Raw genomic sequence first — 22499 nt, forward strand, 5'->3', positions numbered from 1 at the left:
TGCTGTGCTTGGGCTTGCCAGTGACCTGTGACCTAGGGTGGAAAAGAACTGTCCAACCAGGACCAGCCAGTTACCTTCTCTCACAAAGCTGAACGGAGTGACAGTGGGGAGCTCAAGGGACAGAAACTACTAGAAGCCAGAGCATGCCAGCCAGAGGAGGAAGGACAGCTGAGCCAAGCAGCCGGGAGGTGCAGGGCCATCATGAGAGACAGCACCGAGGACCCCACAGTGTCTCCCGTCCTGTGTCCAATCCCAGGTCAGGCGTCTTTCCAAGGACACACATATGCATGCGCCTCTCGCTTCTGGAGACTGGAGTGTGCACCTGCCTCCCGTCCCTAGGGGGTCTGATGGGAACCCTTGGCATGAGGCCAGGATGGGAGAAGGAAGATGTGCCTCTCAGGGGGCAGGAAAACACAAACCTCCGCAGCTGAGGCCAGCCCTGGCCAGACCTCGGAGAGCGGCACAGCACACGAGCAATGAGAGCATAGCCCTCCATTCATTCACTGGGCGTGGGGGACATAGCTATAGGGCAGGGGCTTCTTTTGAGGGGGTGATGAAAATGTAAAACTGTGGCGATGATTGTGCACTTTCGTGAATATACTAAAAACCATTGAGTTGTACAGTTTAAATGGGTGAATTGTGTGGTATGTGAACTATATCTCCACGAAGCTGCCCACACATGTGCACAGACACACACGGTGGCAAGCACGGGGAAATCATGCATGCCCAGGACAGGCCGTTCTCAGCCCATTTCCCTCGGCTCTGCTTTTACAGAGGACGGAGGACGGAGGACAGTCCGGGAGTCTGCTCCCCTCACATGCCTCTTCGTCTGTCCAGGTGGTCACAGGGAGTTTGGGTCACAATGAAGGGGACAAAGTATTTGGAAGTGCATTAACACCAGGTGCCGCCTGGAGTGGGAATGGTCTGCAGACATGCGGGATCCTAGCAGAAGCGCAGCAGGGACACATATGGGTCTGTGCCAAGAGTCCCGGGGCAGGGCGAAGGGTGGGCCCGAAAGGCCTCCAGCCTCCAACCCCCTAGCCTTTTGGGTGAGACTTTCCCCCTACTGCAGTTTTGGATTGAAATAAAAAGAGCCCAGGCAGGGGCAGAGGGACACCTGCCCAGTCGGGAAAACACCTGGGGAGTCCTGGCTTGTACAAATTTTGAGGGACAAGATGTCACAGGCCAGCACCCTTGCCAGCAGCATGAGGCTGGGAGTGGGTAGTGAAACGCAGCTGGGGGCCCAGCCGAGGGAGGTGGCCCCAGCAGCGAAGGCAGGGTCTGGGCCTTGCAGTTCTGTTTGGGGATGGCCTGGCCTAGGAGCTAGGAGTTCATCTACATGAGTCATTCATGAAGCCAGAGTTTACTGAGTGCCTGCTACGTCCAAGGCCATTCCCAATAACAACACGGGCGTGTGTGAGAGCCTCCTGTACCAGCAGGCTTTCTCCCTTGCTACTCCTGGTCCACAGGCCACACTCTGAGGGAGGCTCTGGGCAGTGATTCTGGCCCTTCTCATGGTCACAAAGTGAATGGCAGAGCAGGATAAGAGAGTGGCTGGCCGCTGCCGTCAGCACAGAGAGGATTCTGACCCCAAGAGTGTGGAGGCTGGAAGTGGGGAAGCAGCTGTCCGAGCGCAGCCTCTGCAAGCCCTGGCCCTGCAAGGGTACTTCACACATGGGAAACTGAGGCACACACAGGGACACTGTAGTCGCAGGGGCAGACCACCTGCAGCACAGTGCTGGGATATGGGGGCCTGGAACCCTGGCACAGGCCCCTGGTGAGGCCTCTCAAAGACAGTGGCTCTGTCCCTGCCCAGGCCTTTTCTGACCACTCCCTGTCACAGCCGTGGACTGAAACACAAGCAAGGACTTTGGTCCTACTGTCTGCCGGTTGTCCTGACCAACTCTGAGAACAAACAGGTGAAGGAGGCAGAACCGGAGGGCCCAGGGGGCAGCTCAAAGAGCTGTAGCTTCTTTTTGAGAGAGGACACCAAGGCTCAGGAGGAGGACCACTGGCGAGCAATCAGCCCAGGGCAGCTGAGGGAGTGGCCGATCCAGTATTTCCAGGAAGGGGGTGCCAGGCCCCTTTCTGTTTCCCGTTTACACTCATGGCTTTCTCTGGCAGGGGAACTGGGCACTGTTTATCAGCGAATGCTGCCAACAAGGCTATATTTACTAGTTTGGCAAAATCCCCCCAGCCCTCATAAGACAGAGACTGGGCTGCCTACTGTGCATGGACGTGGGGTGATCCCAATTGCCCACCATTCATTAGCGACTGATCCTGGCTTGCTTTGTGCCTTCTCTCTCCGTCTCCAGGCACTGTTTGTAATGCTCAGGAACTGACGCTGTGCCGGTCTCCCCAACTTAACCTCCAACTATTTTCCGGCAGGGGCTGCACCACTGAGGCTGAGTGGTGGAGAGGGAGGATTTGGGAGTGGCGAGACCACTGTGCCGTGCACCACAGGAGGGCACTCACTCTGCTGTATTAACAGCTGGTTTTATGGTTCTTTCTTTTTAGCTGGGGTGGGGGATAGGCCTAGAGAAGCACCCACAGGAAAGTCATTCCTTCCTGGTTTCCATGCCTCTCTGGGGGACTCCCTTCCCAGTGATTGGAATCAAGAGTTCAGATCTATGAACCTGGTCACCAGCCTGAACTTGAACATTCTTGCTTTCTTTTGCAAGGAAGAACATTCAGACTCAACACAAAGTAGAGAAAAACGTTGTCTCACTCTCCAGGCCCATGGGACTGGAGAGGCAGGCAGTCCGGGCTTACCCTTTGAAACCCTGGTAGCTTCCCCTTCACCTTTCAGGTGTGACAGCAGGCTGAGCTGCAAGCCAGGGACTTGGCACAGTAGGACGGGAGAGGAACCGCACAGTAGACGTCCCCAGCCAGCCCCCGGCCACCCCAAGACGCCCGTGCACCCCGGGGTCCCTTGTGGCCCGGCCTGTGTCCCTCCAGCCGCCGGACCAGGAAGGGCGGCCTCCTCCTGGAGAGTCCCGAGGCTGCGGGTGCCAGGGTCCTGGAGCGACGGGCTCGGCCCCTCTCGTGCCCTCCTGCTAAGGGCACTGCCTGGAGGCCTGTCCCAGGCCTGTCGCGAAGAGCCACTGGCTTCCTCCTGTGTGGGCAAGCGAGCTCCCTACGCGAGCACGTGGAGCCTGCATGTGGGACAGGGTCTGACGCTGGGCTCCCGCCCCCGGCCGCTCGCGGACAGAAGGGCAAAGCGACAAAGGGTCTCGCCGGGGTGCGCTCGCCCCCGGCCCCGCCCCTCGGGCTGCGAGGCCCCGCCCCTCGGGCTGCGCGGCCCCGCCCCTCGGGCAGCGCGGCCCGGCCCCACCGGGTTGCTAGGGGAAGTGACGTCACAGCGCGATGGCGGCGGCTCCTTTAGGCAGCTGAAGGGGGATTCAGGCCCGGGAGATCCGAGTCCATCCGCGGCGGGGAGAGGGCTAGCGGGGCCGGTGGGGCCCGGAGCAGGGGCGGCGGCGCTCGCACTGTCCCCTCCGCCCCGTATTGAGGCGCTGGGAGCGGCGGGGCGGCCAGAAAGCCATGGTGAAAGCGGGGCCGTGAGGGGGGCGGAGCCGGCAGCCGGACCCGCAGTAGCGGCAGCGGCGGCGCCGCCTCCCCGAGCTCAGACCCAGGAAGCGGCCGGGAGGGCAGGAGCGAGCCGGGCCCGCCGCCGCCGCCGCCGCCATGGAGCTCAGGGTCGGGAACAGGTACCGGCTGGGCCGCAAGATCGGCAGCGGCTCCTTCGGAGACATCTATCTCGGTGAGGCGCCTCCCCCGGGCCGGGCCGGGCGCCGCGGCCGCGGTGGGAGCCGGCCCCGCGGCACCTGCCCCAGCGCGCCGCGCCCGGGTGGCGGTGTCCCCGCGGGCGGGCGCAGGCCGTCGGGCGTCGTGCGGCCCCGCGTCCTGGCACGTGCGGGCGGGCGCGGGAGCCCAGGCCGGCGCGAGGCTCCCGCGTCCCCCGGGCCTGTGCGGCCGTGCGCTCGGGCCGGCCGGCCCGTGGGCCCCCGACGGCGGGGCGGCGCTGCGTGGCGGCTGGGGACGTGTCGCGCGTCCGAGCTCGGTCCCGGGCCCCTGCGCCCGGCCGGGCGTGAGTCAGGCGACGGGCCGAGGTCGGGGTGAGGGTGCCGGCAGGACGAGGGGCGGGGAGCAGGAAGCCCTGCCCGCGCGCCTGCCCCGCGGCTTTGGAAATTCGCAAGGTAGAGCCTAAAAACACGCGTGGGACTTGAAGGTTCTGGATTGTTTCGGGTGTGCAGTGAGAGAATACGCGCACACACGTGTGTGAGGAAAGGTGGGCCTGAATCTGAAAGTTGGGAATTTCAAAATAACTTTTCTGCAGTGTGTAAGTCGTTGCCCACCGCCTGGGTTTGGGGAGGTGCCGCCTGGCGCGCGGTGGGTGTGCAGGAGGACTGGCGTCGGCGCGTTCGGGGGTCCGCGTGTCGTGTGGCTCACAGCCCCTCTCTGGCGTTTTGTTTGGGCGGCGCACCTGTCAGGGGCTCGGGAAGAGCTTCCGGTGTGGGCAGTGCCTCGGGCTGCGCCTTTCGGACGACCCAAGGGTGTGCGCTCGCCGCCGCAGCCGTCCCTCTTGTCATCTGGAGGAGACGCAGGGCTGGGGGTGGCAGCGCTGAGAGGAGTCGCCGTGTTCGGGTCGTTCCTAACTGCTTCCGGCGCCTGGTGACCCCACTGGGTAGCCCGGTCACTGCCATCGGGGAGCCGTTGAACCTATTCTTCTGCCTCACTGTCTTGTTGAGTAAGAAACACTTCGGAGACATTTGGAATTTACTATTTAAATATTTATATCCAGTAGTCAGCCGGCTGCTTTCTCAGCAGCGTTTTGGGAGGCAAAGTGCTGGGTAAATGCAAGCTGTTTGCCTTATTTATAGAAGAATAGATTTTGGCAGAAGTTTTAATCTAGGACTTAGGAACTGTACTGAAAGGCCAGTCCATTAGCCACTCTTACGCAGGGATCGGAAAGTAGACATTATGAAACTTCTCGTCCTTTGGTCTGAGACCTTGCCAGACAGCTCTGTGCTTCGGACAGCCGCATCGTGGAGCGGTTGTCACCGAGTATTCACAGAGGTGTGAGCCCTTCTCGGGAGTGGGAGCTTTGTGGGGGACCCTCTCTGCTTATTCACCGCTGCGTCCTTCCTGCCTCCCCTGGTGCTGGGCACACCGGTAGCGCTCGATGCAGACAGGCTGACTGGTCCCAGAAGGGTCTGTCCTCAGTCTCCTTCGGCTGTGTTCTGAGGTGGGTGGACTGTGGCTCCGGGCACACACACAGCCCACCCATCGGCGTGCACTTAAGAGTCTCTTGTGTGGGGTTGGGCACATCCCATCTTCCTCAGTCAGTATTGGCTCTTGGCCCACAGGGCCGTCCTTTCAGGCTGCGCACGACCTCACCGAGAAAATGTGAGTGATCTTGTTAGCTGGAGTAAGGTTTGGCTAGAAAGGTGGATCTGAGGAAGCTCACCATATACTGTTGTTAAGGGTCAAAGAGGCTGGTCCAAAGACCATGGGATGGATCGAATCATCTGTAGCATAGCTTTTTCTATTTGTTTAGGCAACTAGTCAGGCATTAGTTAAAGAATTGAGTTGTGATCTTGAAAATTGGTGTGTCCTACGTGTTCTAGTGTGATTACAATTAAAATCATTGCTGCCACCCTTTTGCTGTTGATCAGAAGGCCTTGACTCCTCCAGGTAGGTTCACCTTGTTTTGAGCCTGGTGTTTGGGGTCTTGGATTTCTGCCTGGAACTTTCTGTGCTCTCAAGACGTTTGAAACTGGGAGTAGGGAGGGCTGTCCTTCAGCTTGCCAAGAGCCTCATCGACCAAGAAGGCCCAGTATTGGTCTGCCTTCCCAGTGGCCTGCTGTGCTGACATGGTCATGCGGCACTGTGCCCTGCTAGGTTATTCCAGTCCTTCCCCAAATTGCCCCTTCAAAGCAGGGCGATATCTTGGGCTATTTCTCTAATATCTGGGCTTCAGGAAGTATATGTACTAGACTTGAGCTACCACAGACCCCCAAAACGTGCAGTCTCTCTCCTTGGTCTACCTTCCTCTAAGCTTGCCAGATCCGGAAGGCTCTTGGGAAAGGCAGGCCGGGAAGGCCTCAGAGCTCCCATACCTTGTGCAGCACACACTTCGGATGTCACTGCACTTGGAATTGCAGGCGGCATAAGGCGAAGCCTGCTCAGCCCTGTGCCTTCCTCAGCTTTAGCTTCCACGTGCTTGTTCCCCCTTGCTGCTGGAGCTGGTGTGTTTGAGGCAGTGGGAACCAGAAGTTCTTTCACTTTGCTGGCAGTGTACCTCTTATACATTTGAAAACAAAGGGAAAACCAGTGATCTTAATGTGGACCATGTGTTTCAAACTCTAGTGTGCCCACTGGAGCTGAGGGGAGAAGAGTGTGTGCGGGCAGTGTGCCGGGGCCCAGGCTGTGTGGTGGTGCCAGCCGGCACAGTTGCTGTTTGGTTCAGCTGGTGTTCGTGGAGTGCCTGTGAGGCGCCAAGTGCCAGAGGGGCAGCATGAGCCCCCTGTTCCCATGGAGCTCTGTTCTCATGCATGTCTTCTAGAGGCAGTCAGCAGGGTCCTCGGACCCCACCCTATTCGTGATTGGCAGAAAAGGGGTTTTCTTCCTGCCAGCTGGTAGCATTTGTACTTGATCCTGTTGCTCCATCACTTTATCAGAGCATGGCTTGGTCCATCCACCTGTTACCTGGACGGACTGTGTGGTCTGACTTCATGATGTACACAAAGACCTTTTGGGAGCTAAAGCTTACTAATCTCGTCACGTTTGATTTTCGTGTTTTCCCCTTGCTGACTTTCGTTTCTCTTCAGCGATATCTAGCAAGACACCTGGCACGCCGTAGGAGTTCCAAAATGGTGGCTGGCTGGCTGGCCAGGAGAGGAGAGCAGGCGCGTGTCCTCGCTGCAGTTTTCATTGTCATCTGCCTGCATTCTTCGGGTGGTGGCCTGAACATTTTTAATGAGAAGTCATGGTCCTGCATCAGCTGCCTTGTCAACAGCTGCCCTGTGAGGAGGACCTTTGCCCTGCTCTTCTGAGGCCTCTCCCTGTTTCTTCATCGATGAGACAGTCCTCAGTGGGAGTTACCTTCCTGGCCCAGATCAGGGACAAACTTGGGATTAGGTGCTCTTAATTGACCATCTGCCTTTGTCTGCTCAACTTGAGGGACATAGTTTTCTTTTCCTAGGACCAGCATGGATCTGTGTCTAAACATAGATGAACATTTTGTCTTGTGCGGGGACTCTTGTCTGGTTGGGGCTGTTAAGCTGCACAGAAGAGTTGGGGTTGTTGGGAGATCAAAACCCCTCAGGAGATGCAGACAGTGTAAGTGAATATGTACACGCTACTTGGTTTTGACTTGTCCTGAACCTGGAACCCAGAGCTCAGTGGTATCTTCTAAATTCTTGTTCCTCATCTAGAAGTACATACTTCTAAAAGTTACCTGTGGTGAAGGACCAGGTTTTGTAATTTCTAATCTGTTGGAGACGAATACTTCTGTAAAATAAAATTAAAATGCTGCAGCATGTCATGTTGCTGTTGGAGCTCTGTGGTGCTTCCTCACTATCCTGTATTTGTCCCTCTGTGGACTGGTGGCAGTTTGAGGACTAGACTTGGAGCAACACCACCAGTGGAGCACAGGGGCCATGGTCAGCCTGGAGCAGGGGCAGGGCTGGAGGGCTGCACGCTGGTGGACCTCAGTTTTACTCAGTAGCCTGTGAAGTTTGGTTCCCATGGAATGCACAGAACTTGAAGCTCTGCTGCTTGGTACTTCTCCCGTGGGCTAAGACCTCCCAGACGAGTGTGTGCTAGAGGCCACATCCAGCCTCTCCTCTTTGAGTCATCAGACTTGGGGCAACCTTCGCATCTTCTGTGATCCTGCAGAGGCCTGGCTCTGTTGCTCGTGTGATCCTGTGGGAGGACTGGACCATTGATAGGAGGATGGAATTCATATTGTGTTCCACAGATGCCTGTGATCGTTTGTCGCCAAGGCTGTTAGTATTGCCAGGATGACTGTCAGACGTTAGCTTTATCAGCCATGGTAGAGTGGAGCTAGAAATGTTCTCTTCCTTCTGGAAGGTGCTAGTCTGGTAGATAGCCTGCATGGGCCCAGGCTGTCTTGTCATTGAGGCCTTGCCTCCTGACAAGGCGGCACTGCTGACATAATTGGAGGGGCAAGAGTGCTCCCCCCAGAGGCTAGGCTCTTGCTCTGGGGAGCAGGGAATTGCTGATGTGATTAGTAAGATGAGTCATCCCTTCTTCCTGGGCTGGCGAGTTCAGTTCAGAGTTCCAGGTCCTCACAGGAACTCTGAGTTCATTTTTCGTTTGCACAGTACATTTAACGATGAAGTCATTTCTCTTGTAATTGGATAGATTGTCCCAACTGCAGGCAGGAGGAACAAAATGTATTGCCTGTCTTTCTTCTGAGTGCCCAAAAGAGTCTTTGTGGAATGATAAATGAAGTTCTTAAATCTAGAATGGTCACTGGCAGTGATCAAATGGTGGTTATTCCCATGGAACCCTGGTATCGGCAACCGGTTTTGGATCCAGGCTCTCTGGAAATGGCCACACTCATGCAGCCATCTGAGCAGACAAGAGGAGACTGTTGCTCTGGTTCTTGGGCATTTACTGGACACATGACTTCCAGCAGGCAGCCCTCCTGAAGGTGTATCATTGTAATGCTTGCCGGTTTTACTCTGTGTTTTGTCTGGGAATCTCAAAGTGATTTGTAACCATTTACCCACGCATCTCCACAACTCCCTTGTGAAACAGCCTGCTAAACTCAGATGGCGAGAGAAACTGAGTCGCCAACGACTGGCCAGGTTGCTTTGCACAGCACTACAGTCTCCCTGGGAAGGACATGTCCTGGGTTCTTTCTGGGCTGCTGGAACCAGTGTTAATTCATTCACAAATAACTATACTGCTGGGAGGGATTGAAGTGTTTTATACTTAGAAGGAACCTCTGAGGAGAGCAAGAGGAGAGTTGGGTATGTTCTGCGTGAGACTTCTTTCCCATTCTCTCCAGTTAAAGCTCCTTGAGGAAGGTCTTGTAGACACAGCTTTGGGTCAGACAGAGCATTTGTGGCATTTGTGTGCAGCCTGGAGGGGTGGTGGTTGTCACGTTTGCAGTTTCTTACTAGAGTAAAGCAGAAATACAATGATTTTTAGATAAAAATTTTAATTTTGCCTTTAAACTCATGGGCTGGTAATTGGGAGGTATTTTAGCAGGAAACTGAAAAAAGCTGTGTGACAGGGCTATGTTGTATACATATAGTTAGGGCTTTGAAGACAGAGTTCACCCTCCTGGTCTAGCATCAGGAAGAAACGCACAGTGATGTCCTGTCCCCAGGAAGAGAGGGGTTTGCTGAGCCTCCCTGGGCATCCCTTGGCCTGGCCTGTGATGGGTTAGTAATGACTTATGCCACCTTGTGGGAACCAAGCCCACTTGAGAAGTGCTCTGACTGTTGAGATGTGTGTGGCTCAATACCCAGTCTAGGTGAGCTGAGGCTGTGTGAGTGTTTGATAAAAACTCAGCCCTCCGTCTAGAGAAAGGCTGACACACACCCAAATGGGCCTATTGGCAGCGTGGAGAAACGGATGCACACAGACTGTGGTGCAGGAACACGCAGAGTTACCCTGGGACTCCAAGTCTGGCCTTGGCTGGGTAAATGCAGGGGTGACCAACAGGCTGGGTAGGAAGGTTCAGACCAGAAAAGATGAGAGTCCTAAGGAGAGAACTGCATTATTGGCCTGTCTCTGGGTCCGGTCACCTAGTGACATTATCTGAGGGGGGACATGGAAGTGGGTGGTGGAATGCCAAATATGACTTCCTGTACATATCAAATACTTCTGTTTTAAAAAGTGAAAATAAGGGTAATTTTCCACAGGGGTTTTTCGACCACTGACACCATCTTGTGCTGGGAAATAGAGAGCATCTGTTATTTGGTCCTTGGTGGAAGACTCAAATGGTGCTTATTGTTTCTCCAGCGTGTTGTAGCATTGGGCTGGGTGGTAGACACCAGATAATTAATGTTTGATTTTGTTTCTTTGCCAAGGTACGGACATTGCTGCAGGAGAAGAAGTTGCCATCAAGCTTGAATGTGTCAAAACCAAACACCCTCAGCTCCACATAGAGAGCAAAATCTACAAAATGATGCAGGGAGGAGGTATGCCATTTACCTGTTAAGAGAGAAAACCAGGGTTGTGTTTGATGAGGGAGAATGTGTCGGGAGGCAAAGCCTCTGGTTTATTTTGGGAAAGAGAGGGAAACATCCACACCCTGGTGCAGTTATGAGTCTGCCTTCACATGCTGAAAGGCCTACAGAGCCTCATTCAACAAAAAGAAACGTGATTTTATGCTTTTTGCGTAAGCGCTACCTTCCTTAGCTTCACGTTACCTAGTAGTGTCTCTGAACTCAGAGTTTGTATGAATTTTGATTTTTCCAGCACATTGCTGATTGTCGTGCCTGCCACCTCAGTCACACACTTTGCTTACAGCTTTGGGGAGGCCCCTTCAAACTCGGCTAAGTGAAACAAGGGGTTTGAACTCAGTGACCTCTGCAACCCCTTCCAGCTTAGTTTCTGTGAAACCCCCGGGCCTAAGGGGATGTGATGTTGGACGTGCTCATACTGATCACAGTCTAACTTTTGGAATTCTGTGGACTTCAAAATAGTTTGGCCAATGGAGCAGGAGGGGATGTTTTTGGGGTCTTAGAGTCCTGAAGACACTGCAGCATGATGAAGGGCGCATCCGGCTGCTCTGCAGGGAGCTCAGGAAGCTCCAGGCTCTGCCCTGAATGTTTTGAGCTCTCTTCGGAAGCAGGGCTCTGTGTCTGAAGAATGACTGTGCTGCTTCCTCTTTGGAAACCCTTCAAGTCAGAAGCCGCAGTGGTGCTTTCATAGTTGGAGGGGGTGCTCTTAGCACTTTGCTGAGGGAAAGCTTGTCTTCAGAGTCTGTATGAGCCCTTTTGTCAGGCGGAAAGGGAGAACTGGTGATTTGACTTTGACGTCTTTCCTCTACAAAAGCAGTTGAATGTGTGCTGCAACTAGAAATCAGCGTTTCTCAGTTTACATGGCACAGTGTCCCTTTAGCAGCAGATACACCTCAGGGCGATGCAAACAGTTCTGTGGGGCCCATTGCAAAGGAGGTGTCTGGTGCATCCTGTCGCAGGTTTCATGGGACCAGAGAAAGCTGTGGGCTCTTGACTGGCACATGGGGATGAAAACTCCCTGGCCCCTGTGGTCCCAGGGAGAGGTCAGCAGAGGACCCAGCCAGTGAGCTTGCCCTCTGGTGGCCCACAGCAGAGGGCAGGCTTCTCAGGCATTCAGGACATTTGCACAGCTTTGAAGGTGGTGACGAGTAGAACCAAGTGACTCAGGTTGTGGCCTTCATGTTGGGGAACAGCCTGGTGCTGGGGGTTGAATGAAATCTCCCAGCTTAAAAGCCTTGTTGAGTTTTAAGGAGCAGCATCTCTGTGAGAACTCGCAAGCTGGGGGTGCCCAAGGGCGGAGGCAAGGAAAATGGCCCACTGAGGCCCTGGGATAGGAACTGGTTCAGCAGACTGAGATTCTGAAGTGAAGAGTTACTTGGTTTAGAACAAGATTTCTCAACCTCAGCACCATTGCCGTTTGTTGTGGGGACTGTCCTCTGCACGTAGGATGGTGAGCAGCATTCTAGGTGCCAGTAGCAGCCCTCTGCCCTAGTTGGGACAATCCAAAATGTCTCCAGATGTTGCTAAATATCCCAGGGTGTGACGTTGCTTCCCATTTTGAACCCCTGCTTTAGGATGTGAAGGATCACTTGCTCTCTTGGTCTTCCTGTGCCTCTTCTCTGGGATCCCAGAAACTCACCAGGATTCCAGAAATGGACCGTCTCCTGTCTGGTCGTTCCCCACACATAGATCAGATTTTCCTCCTATTTTAGATCCGCACTTGGTGGGTACCATCAAGATGTAAAGATCTCTATTTTAGCAAACAGGTTATGTCCAGGAAAGCAGAGTATATAATTCTGGTAGCGTTCTGTGAACTCATTCTAATGGAGATTAAGCTTGGACCAGCAGAGAGGATGTAGGAATCCCCTCTGTCCAGAAACCTTTTGGCTTTGCTGTTGACCAGCCTTCTGCATCATGTCTCGTGTGGGTGCGTGCAGACCACTTGTCACTATAAAGGGGCACAAGTATCTTTAATTGTGGCTCATCTTTTTATGCCACGTTCTGGGCTTACCTGCAACTGGTGATACTGCTGGCATCGTAGGAGAAAGTTCAAAGCCAAGAGGCTGCCTTGCACTCTCTAGGTTGTAGTACAGGGTCGTCCAAGATGCTGCCTGGATGATGGTGGTGTTGTGCCCAGCTAAAGAAACCTGCTGTGCTCGGTCAGCCAGTCTGCCTAGGGGAGGAGTTGGCATTAAAAAAAACGCATGTTAGTGTCAGGTATTGTTAAAAGTGTTTTTTACATTCATTGGCATGTTTGCTGCCACAGTAGTCCTGTGCAGTAGGTGCCGGTCAGCCTCATGTCACGAATGAGGAGACTGAGGCACAGATGCTGTGGAACTTTGCAAAAAACACAGATTTGAATTTGAATGTTGTAGTGTTGTAGAGGGAGTGCAGCTGCCCTCTGTGGCGGTCACTGGTCAGGAATGTGCCCCAGATGCTTCCACCTTCCACAGATCTGGTTGGGACGATAGATAAAAAACCTGAAATAGCAGAATTTAAATTTAAATTTAAATTACTTATGTTGGTGAAGGACTTGGGTAGACACCAAATTTTTATCAAAACGGAGTGGACTACCAGGCAGAGCCGGGGGACCGACTCCTCTTTCCACTCCTGATGCCCCAAAAGTAGCTCCACAGTACTCCCCCTTCAGTCTGTTTTGTTTACAGCTGCTTCTGGTCGAGGCTCATGGTGCATGTTGGGTATGAGAGGGGAGAGTGTGCCCTGTGTATACAATCTAGGCCAAAACTGAGGGAGGGGCTCTGCCCTGAGGGTAGGCGAAAACGGGCAGTTTTACCTGAGTTCACTTCTGTCCTCTTACACGCCTGGTTGCTTCCCACATTTTGTTTTAGGCAGTCATGGTCTGAGATGTTTTACAGTACCAAAAAATATACATAACACTTTGGTATCAAGAGTGCTAAGGTCGGGGCCGACCCAGTGGCCAGCGGTTAAGTGCGCATGTTCTGCTTCGGCGGCCCGGGGTTCGCCGGTTTAGATCCTGGGTGCGGACATGGCACCGCTCATCAAGCCATTCTGTGGCAGGTGTCCCACATATAAAGCAGAGGAAGATGGGCACGGATGTTAGCTCAGGGCTAGTATTCCTCAGCAAAAAGAGAAGGATTGGCAGCAGACATTAGCTCAGGGCTAATCTTTCTCAAAAAAAAAAAAAAAAAAAGAACGCTAAGGTCAACCTGCATGACCCCCGCCCACCTGAGAGAGGCAGCAGGACACCCTCAGCACCCCTACACCTGGCCCAGTGTTTCCTCCAGGGGAGAAGCACACGCTGAAGTCTGTCTCCCCCATGCCCTTGCCTAGTTTGTTCTTTCTTTCTTTATTTGCTGAGCTAACATCTGTGCCAGTCTCCCTCTATTTTGTGTGTGGGATGCTGCCACAGCATGGCCGTTGACAAATGGTGTAGGTCTACTCCCGGAACTGAACCCAGGCCGCTGAAGCTGTGCGTGCCAACCTTAACCACTAGGCCATAGGGCCAGCCCTCACACCATGCGTCTTTTTAGTACTGAAAACTTTGGAATATATGTCATACAATCTTACTGGATGTATTCTACAACTTTCCTTTTTTGACCCAGCGTGTTCCTGAGATTCCTCTGTGTTGGCACAGTGTAGTTCAGTGATTTTCATCGCTGTCTTCTAAACAGTTCTGTCTGTTGTAGGGAGCTGTGGCTTGCTTCTGGTTTTCTGCTGTGAGGGACAGTGCCTCGATGATACCCTAGTCCATGTCTTCTGGTACACAACCTAGAGTGGAATTGAGTTTTGTGGAGTGTGCAAATGCTCCTCTGGCAGAATGACGCCAGCTGCTGTAGTGTGCATAGGGGTGTGTTCCAAGGTGGTCACACAGGTTTATCCTCCCCACTGCCTGGCATCAGGACTCCTGTTGGGTCCACGTCATCTTCAGCCTCACCATTACCATTTCTCTCCACTGTGGCTTGGGATGTCCTAGCTAGCACAGAAGACAAGGTGGGGAAATTTAAAGAATGAGGAGGGAAAAGGAAGAAATAAAACTGTTACTTGCTCATGATATAATTTTTTAAATTTTTATTTATTTTCTTGAGGACGATCAGCCCTGAGCTAACATCCGTGCCCATCTTCCTCTATTTTATATGTGGGACACTTGCCACAGCATGGCTTGATGAGCGGTGCCACGTCTGCACCCGAGATCCGAACCGGCAAACCCCAGGCTGCCAAAGTGGAACGTGCACACTAACCGCTGTGCCACCCAGCCGGCCCCATGATATAATTTTCTTACACAGGAAACCCAGAAGATAAATTGGAGAGTTTACCCAGATAGCTAGCTTAAGATGAAAATATAAAATCAGTTCATTACACCAACAGTGGTAAGTTAGGAAATGTAGTTCTTGGGCCATCCCGCTGGCGCAGTGGTTAAATTTGCATGGTTTCGCTTTGGTAGCCTGGGGTTCGCTGCTTCAGATCCCGGGTGCTGACCTACACATGCTTATCAAGCCAGGCGTCCCACATAAAATAGAGGAAGATGGGCACGGATGTTAGCTCAGGGCCAATCTTCCTCAGCAAAAAGAAGATTGGTGGCAGATGTTAGCTCAGGGCTAATCATCACCCTCCCCTCCCAAAAAAGAAAATGTAGTTCTCCCCCCCATACCAGTAAGTATTTACTCATTGCATTTTCCCAGGGAAAGAGGGGATTCAGGATTTCACACACAGCTTCAATTTCTAGCAGTAAACATGAAGTTATGTTCATCTATCTCCTAGTAAACAATCTTGTGGCTGCTTTGACATAAGTTTCTTACACCTGCATAAAAGTTTCTGAGTGACTTGGGGATACAGTCATTTTCCCTTTCTTGGCCTCCTGACCCCATTTTGTACATGGGAGGCCCCCCATTTCTTCTCTCAACCCTAGGATTAGAGATTAAAGTAGGTTTGATCATCCAAATACAGCAGTGTGTTTGATATGAATCACGTCAAGGCATGCTCTTGACTCAGGAGGTTGGGAACAAAGGATGGAGTGTTTCTGGCGTCTTCAGAATTTTTGCACACATCATTTAGGAGTTGTGGGGACATCCCACAAATTAAATAAGTGTGTGTATGGGCTTTTTTTGGGGTGGGGGGCGATGGAGGATAGAGGGCGGGAATAGGGTAGGAGTCAAGTTTTTAGGATAGAACATCTGGTCCAAAACAGGAAATAGGGGAAGGAGCCACAAAAGAAAAGATGGCTCAGACACCTGCTTCAGGACACACCCCGAGCCTCTGTTTCTGGTCCTTTGCCTGGTGCAGAACCTTTGTCAGAGATGCTCTGGCTATTTTTTTCTCAATACAAAAAGTTTATAAAGAATAAAGCCCCAGAAGAACATGGAGAAAGACCAACATGTTCTATCTGTGCAAACTAGGCCGCCTAGTGATGAGCAAATCAGTGGCTTGTGAAGTCCTTCAAGTCCAACACACACTCACTAGAGGGGGCAGCTGTGAAGGCGACAAGAATCCAAGATCAGACTCATCACCCACTGCCTTCCAGTGCATTCGCCCTGTTCCCACACGGTGAGTCACAGCACGTGTCCTGAACCCTTTATCTCAGCTGCAGGACACTTGCCACTGGTGCAGCAGGGCGGGATGCTGGCTCCTGGCACCCTGGAGAAGCCCTTGCTTGTGGTCTCTCTGTAGGCCAAGGCAGGAGAGCCCAAGGAGAGATCCTTGCTTCAAATAACACCCCTGGGCGGCTTGGGATGGGTGTAGAGGTATCCTTCTTAAAACCTGTCCTGACCAACAAACACTCATAATCCCTGTTCTGTTGCTAGGCCTGGCCCAACCCAGTGATGGATCTGGTAGATGAAGTGAGTCTGTCCTGGGATTGGAGGTCCAGAAAAGGAATCCTTCATCACCGTTGTAGACAGCTCTCATGTAGCTGTGGCTTCTTCTCACCGCCTTCCTCTGGCCCTGCCTCTCCTGACCTCTCTGCACTACCTTTCCTGCTCAGACTAATTCCCAGTCTTCCAAAAGGAGGAGATCAAGTCATGAGGCACCCCAGTTAAAACCTAGTCTCCTATGAAACATTGAGGGTTTGGGAGAGAAGTCAGCTCTAATTGACAAAAATGAGGTGGTTCAGGAGGGTATGGTGCTCCAAATAGTAGTCCTCCGTGGCGATAAGACAGCAAAAAGGATTGCAGCTGTGTGGTCCTGCAGCTGCTGCGTGGTCCTGCAGCTGCTGCCAACTCACCCCTGAGGTTGCTCATGGACCTGAGAACAGTGCAGGAATGAGGGCCTTGGACCAGAATACACAGAAATAGAAAAGCATAATGTTTATATCAAGAAAAAGTTAAAATGCACAAGATTTGTCATTTGCATCTGGCCAGTGTGGTTGAGACCCTGAGAAAGTGGGCCCCGAGGTGCAGTTATCCAAGGGAGCAATAAACCGTGTTGGCCCAGAGCGGAGTGGAAGTGAGCTTAGGAGCAGCAGGACTGTAGCTGTTGCCCCAATCACCCCTTTTGCTGCTCGTCTCAGCCCATTGCCTGGGGCACTTCCCAGCATCGTCCCCTAAGAGTGGATTATGAGGAGACTGGCGGTGGAAAACCCTGCCTCATCCCCGAGAGTCCTTCCCACAGTGTGGTGGTGTGTGGGTTGGGTCCATCAGTCTGGTCTCATGCTTTTAATCTTTTCACTCTGATGTGGGAAGTGTCATTACTACATATCCTTTAAAAGGAAAACAACTTCCCTGTCCAGGCTACTTTCAAAAGCTGGAGATTCTGGGGGTGGAGGCTCCAGTAAAGCATGCAGGTTCTGGAGGGATTCCCTGAGGCCCTCAAGTGTGCTTGCACAGAGCCTAGTTGGAGTTTCTCTGCCTTACCTCCTCCCCCTCGAGAGGGAAGAGGGGTGATGCTGTGGACCTGACCGGAGAAGTGTGGCAGTACTCGCTTCCCCACTCTTCCCCCCTTTCTCCACTGCTGATGGATGCAGAAGGAGAGCCCCACCCACTGCTCAGTTCTGGGCCTTGTTGTAGGGCAGGGCTGTGGATCTCTTCGTCTGCCTGAAAGTAGGCTAGCTTTCCCTGGGAGCTGGGGCTGCCACATGGCTGATGCTCTGGCAAAAGGGGCACTTCTTGGGCTGGGATGGCAGCTTGGTTCCTTGGCATGTTGGTCTAGACCTCCACAGCTAGAGTGCCCGTCTCCTTCTGTGTGTGTTCTGCCCCTTTGGTGCCTCTCACTCCCAGTACAGAAAACCTCCAAGAGCTGGTAAGATTCCAGGCCTTGGTGGACTTCTGAAAGGTGAACTCTGTTTCCTCGCCCCACTTGGGGCTCTGGAATCCCTCCGTGTGCAGCTTTCTCTGGGGCTCAAAGACATCCACTGGGGCGTTGAGTGTGACCCTGGCGCAGTGGTCGTGGACAGGGAGCTGAACCCTGTGTGCGCAGAGACCCACTTAGGGATGCCAGTGCCATACGGCAGCTGTGGCTGCTCCAGTGCCTTGGCGTCGCCACCTATGAACTGCTGGTTGGATACAGAGCCCTCCGTCTGCTGAGCCCCAGTTGCCTGGTCAGGCGGCTGCTGGCCCCAGAGAAGTCCAGAGTGTAATTTTTTAAATACTGTGTTTACGATAGCCAGTAAACCCCTAGCTAATAAGGTATCTGAGGGCTGGCCGGGTGGCGCAGTGGTTAAGTGCGCATGTTCCGCTTCTCGGCGGCCCAGGGTTCGCCGGTTCAGATCCTGGGTGCAGACATGGCACCGCTTGGCAAAAGCCATGCTGAGGTAGGCGTCCTACGTATAAAATAGAGGAAGATGGGCGTGGATGTTAGGTCAGGGCCAGTCTTTCTCAGCAAAAAGAGGAAGATTGGCAGTAGTTAGCTCAGGGCTAATCTTCCTCAAAAAAAAAAAGGTATCTGAGAATAAATCTTTAAGCCAGGTAAGATGTGTATGTAGGAAGTTTTAAAACTTTGTTGGAGGACACTGAAGAATTCTTGAACAAGTGGAGACATTGTGTGTTTCATGGAGAGGATGACTCACTAAGATGTCACTTCTCCCAAAGTTGCTTTAGGTTCAGTGGAATTCCAGTCAAAATCCACAGGGCTTTTCTTCCAACGTGACGAGCTGACTCAAGAATTCACAGAATAGCAAAGGGCAGAGACTGAGTAAAATATTCTTGAAGGAGGGCATTTGTCCTGCAAATAACAAAACTCACACAAAGTGCCTGGAAGTAGTGACAACCCAAAGCAGTGAGCACACCTGGCACCCAGATCATGGTTTCTAGGTATCGTTGCCCAGTGAGAGAAGCCCAGGCTTTAGGGAGAGATGGCTGATTCCAGGGAGGGGCAGGAAGAGAGAGAGAGTCTAGAACACGTTGTGGCTGAAAGGAAACCGTCGGCACCTGTCCACAGGACACAGGAGCAAGCTTGAAGGGCGTCTATTGGCAAACTTTGGGACAATTAGAACCTCAAACTGAATAATGATTACAGCACATGGGAGGAGGGCGGGAGACTTCATGAGACTGTAATACTACACATGAGTTAAGCTTCACAGAAAAATGCAGAAGGAACCATCAGAAATGGAAGAGCCTCAATTTGCAGACACTGTTTTATTGATTGGTTCAGGTGAGAATCGTTGGTGGATGCAGATAAGGGGAGCAGGGTATTGACACTACCCTCAAAGCTTCATCCACAAATTACTTAATAATGAAGGGAAAAGTATCTTGGTGTAGAAATCTGCCAGATAACCTTATCTGACAAGTGATCAGAACCAGCAGTCACATCAAATCCAAATTGAAGACTGTTCTGCAAAATTGACCTGAATTCTTCAAAAATGTCTATGTGATGAAAAATTTAAAAACTCTTCTATGCTTAAACATGATAACCACATGCGGTGTGTGGTCCTAGATTGGACCCTGGGTGGAAGGAAAGCTGTGAAGGATGCAATTGGGGAAATGCGAGTGTAGACTGTGTGTCAGTCTTGGGAACATCCCCATGGAGTCTGTACAGACGTTGACTACAGTCCTGTTATTCCCCCCCCACACACACACAGACACAGAGAAAAGGGCCTTAGAACTGACCAGAAAGACCAGAAGTGTGCACAGAATTGGGACTTAAGCAGAAGTGTTATGGCCAGTGGGAGAGGGGCCATGTGAACACCATGGTGCTGAGGATGGTGGGAGTCCCGCTTCTCCTTCCCCAAAAATCCACTTCCAGATGGATCAGGGGACTTCAGTGCGAAGAGTGAAACTGTAAAACATTTTGATTTTTTAAAATCAGCTTTACTGAGGTGTAGTAAACTACATGTATGTTAAGTGTATAATTTGATAAGTTTTGCCACATGTTTACCCTCGTGAAACCATTACCATAGTCAAGATAGTGAATGCATCCATCAACCCCAAAAGTTTCTGGGTCCCCCCTAACAATCCCCCACCCCCACTCCCTGTCCCCAAATCACTGCTCATCTGCTTCTGTCACTATAGATTACTTTGCGTTTTGTAGAGTCTTGTATAAAAGGAGCAGCATTGTGTACTCTTTTTTTTGAGATTTGTCCGTGTTGTGTGTATCAGTGGTTACTCCTTTTGGTTGCTGAGGCAGCCCTTGTGTGAACGTGCCATGCTTTCTTTATCCCTTCACCTGTTTGTGGATGTTGGGGTGGTTTCAGGTGTCAGGCATGCCAGACAAAGCTGCTGCAAGCTCTTGTGTAGATGTTTGTGTAGATGCTTACCTCCTTTTATCTTGGGTAAACATCTAGGAGTGGGATGGCTAAATCAAAAGTAAATGAAAGTTTTACCTTTAAAGGAACTGCCAAAATGCTTTCCAAAGTGGTGGTACCATTTTACACTCCCACCAGCAGATTACAAAGGCTTTGAGGGTTTGTGTCTTTCAGCTGATTTGTCTGAGTTACTGAATTTACTGGCATAAAGCTGTTTATAATATTTCTGTTAGCCTTTTAATATCTGTAGAATCTAGTGATGTCACCTCTCATTCTTGCTATTAGTCATTTGTGCCTTCTATTTTTTTTTCCTGATGTGTCTGATTAGAAGTTTATCAAAAATCTCAAAGAACTAGCTTTTGGTTTCAGTAATTTTTTTCTGTTTTCTATTTCATTGGTTTCTGCTGTGATCTTTTATTTCATTTCTTACACTTACTTTGGGTTTAATTTCCTATTTTCTTTAGAAGCTGAGATTATTCATCTGTCTTTTCTAGTAATAAACGTTTAGTTGCCATAAATTTCCCCAAGTCCTACTGTAGTGGCATCTCATAAATCCTGATAGGTTGTGTTTTCATTTTCATTTGGCTCAGAATGCTTTCTAACTCCCCTTTTGATTTCTTCCTTGATCCATAGGTTATTTTGAAGTGTATTATTTAGCTTGCAGGTATTTGGGAATTATCTAGAGAGCTGGCTGTTATTTATTTCTAATGAGTTCCACTGTCTTCCAGAACATACTTTGTATAACTTGAAACCTCTTAACTTTATTGAGACCTGTTCTCTGTCCAGAATGTGATCTGTCTCGGTGAATGCCCCCGTGTCCTTGAGAGGAGCGTGTGTTCTGCTGCTGAGGCAGGAGTTTGAAGTCTCCAGTCAAACTGTAGGTTTGTCTGTGTCTGCTTGCAGTTTTGCTTCATGTTTTGAAGCTCTGTTGTTCGCTGCATAAACGTTTAGAAGTATTCTGTTCTCTTGGGAAGTTCATGCTGGCATCACTGTGAAGTGACTGGTGTATGCCTGGAAACGTTCTTCTCTGCAGTCTGCTGTGTGCGATGCTGATGCAGCCCTTGTGTGTTCCCTTCCTACTGCACTGTGATACGCTGTCCTCCTCATCACTTCTTTGACTCTCAAGGGTGTTTATTGTTGGCAGTGTGTATGCTTAGTCCTTTCTTTTCTGTCTAATCTGAGAAAGTATGCCTTACTTTTAGTGAGATTAATGACAGGATTAGGTTTGCTCTGTCATCTTGCTGTTGGTTTTTGTCTTATGTGGTCTTTGTTTCATTTTCCCTCCTTTTTTTGCCTTCTTTTGGATTAAACAAGTATTTTCTTACGTTTCTTAATTTTTCTTAGGATTAGCTCCTCTGTGGCTTATTATACCTATCCTTCTTTTGTTATTGTAGTGGTTGAGTTAGAGCTTATCATACACATCTTGAGCGTACCACAGTCTGTCCTCAAGTGATGCTGTGCCACTTGATGTGGAGCACAGGAACCTCACACGGGTGCACTTCCGTTTCTCCCTTCCCAGCCTGCATGATGTTGTCCGTTTACATTTCTGGTTATAAACCCTACGTTGCATTCTTATGTTTGCTTAAACAGTTATACCTTTTAAGGAAATTTAAATAATTTTTAAAAATCTTACGTAGGTACCTTTGTTGTTATTTCCAGTGCTTTCCATTCTTTTGTGTAGGACCTCCTTTAGTTTGGTGTTATCTACCTTCTGCCTGAAAGACTTCCTTTAACATATGTAGTGGTGCAGGTCTACTGGGGATTGATTTGCAACTTTTTAATATCTGAGAATGTCTTCGCTTTGCTTAGGTTTCTTTTTTGCAACCTGTACTTCTGTAGATTGCCATTTTTTTCCTCAGTACTTGAAAGATGTTCCTCCTCTGTGTTTTTATGTGCTTCATTTCTGACGAGAAGTCTGCAGTCATCCTTGCCTTTGCCACTCTGTATGTAATGTGTCTTTCTTCTTGTTTCTTTCCAGATATTCTCTTTATCACTAGTCGTGAGCAATTTATCGGATACCTTGGTGTAATGTTCTTTGTGGTTCTTGTGCTTAGGATTCGTTGAGCTGCTTGGATTGACAGGTGTATTGTTTCCATCTGGCTGTTCTTCTGATAGGATTTCTCTGCCTCCTCCCTTGTGTCTCCTCTCTTCAGGGCCTCCAGTTGCATAGATGTTAGGGGGCTCATAGTTGTCCCCACAGCTCATTGAAGCTCTTGTTGGCTTTTTCACTAGCTTCTGTTGCTATGTCTTCAAGTTCACAAGTCTTGTCTTCTGCAGTGTCTAATCTGCTGTTAATCCCACCAAGTGTAGTTTTCATCCTAGATGTTGTAGCTTTCATATCTCCCTTGCCATGCCTGTGTTAAACTTTTCTGACATGGAATACACTTATAATTTCATTGCCCTTCCCTGCTGCTGCTAACATCTGAAGCAGTTTCAGTTGATTTAGACACTTTTTCTCAGTGTGGATCATGTTTTCTGCTTCCTTGCATACCTGGTAATCTTTGGGTGCCAGGCACTGACTTTTACCTTCTTTTTTTAAATTTTTTTTGAGGAAGATTAGCCCTGAGTTAACATCTGCCACCAATCCTCCTTTTTGCTGAGGAAGACTGGCCCTGAGC

General features: G+C 50.9%; 1 protein-coding gene and 1 non-coding gene across 11 annotated transcripts in view; both read left to right on the top strand.

Moving 5' to 3' along the window:
* Positions 1-3261: 3261 nt before the first annotated feature.
* The window catches only part of CSNK1D (casein kinase 1 delta), a 40079-nt gene continuing 20841 nt past the window's right edge, over positions 3262-22499 (top strand). For 2 of the 10 annotated variants that reach the window (XM_070226779.1, XM_070226780.1), the window contains exons 1-2: positions 4469-4750; positions 10074-10184. In XM_070226779.1, the coding sequence (XP_070082880.1) occupies positions 10169-10184 (16 nt within the window). In that variant the 5' untranslated portion in view covers positions 4469-4750; positions 10074-10168. Of the gene's footprint in view, positions 3764-4468; positions 4751-6436; positions 9423-10073; positions 10185-22499 lie in introns of those variants that run through there. The other 8 variants (XM_023651716.2, XM_070226776.1, XM_070226774.1 and 5 more) reach the window with 8 other exon arrangements.
* MIR9107 (microRNA mir-9107) lies at positions 11263-11369 on the top strand. The gene has a single exon (NR_128135.1). It is a non-coding gene; the product is annotated as a microRNA mir-9107 (primary transcript).

This window comes from Equus caballus, chromosome 11 (assembly GCF_041296265.1).
Source record: "Equus caballus isolate H_3958 breed thoroughbred chromosome 11, TB-T2T, whole genome shotgun sequence".
Classification (NCBI taxonomy): domain Eukaryota; kingdom Metazoa; phylum Chordata; class Mammalia; order Perissodactyla; family Equidae; genus Equus; species Equus caballus.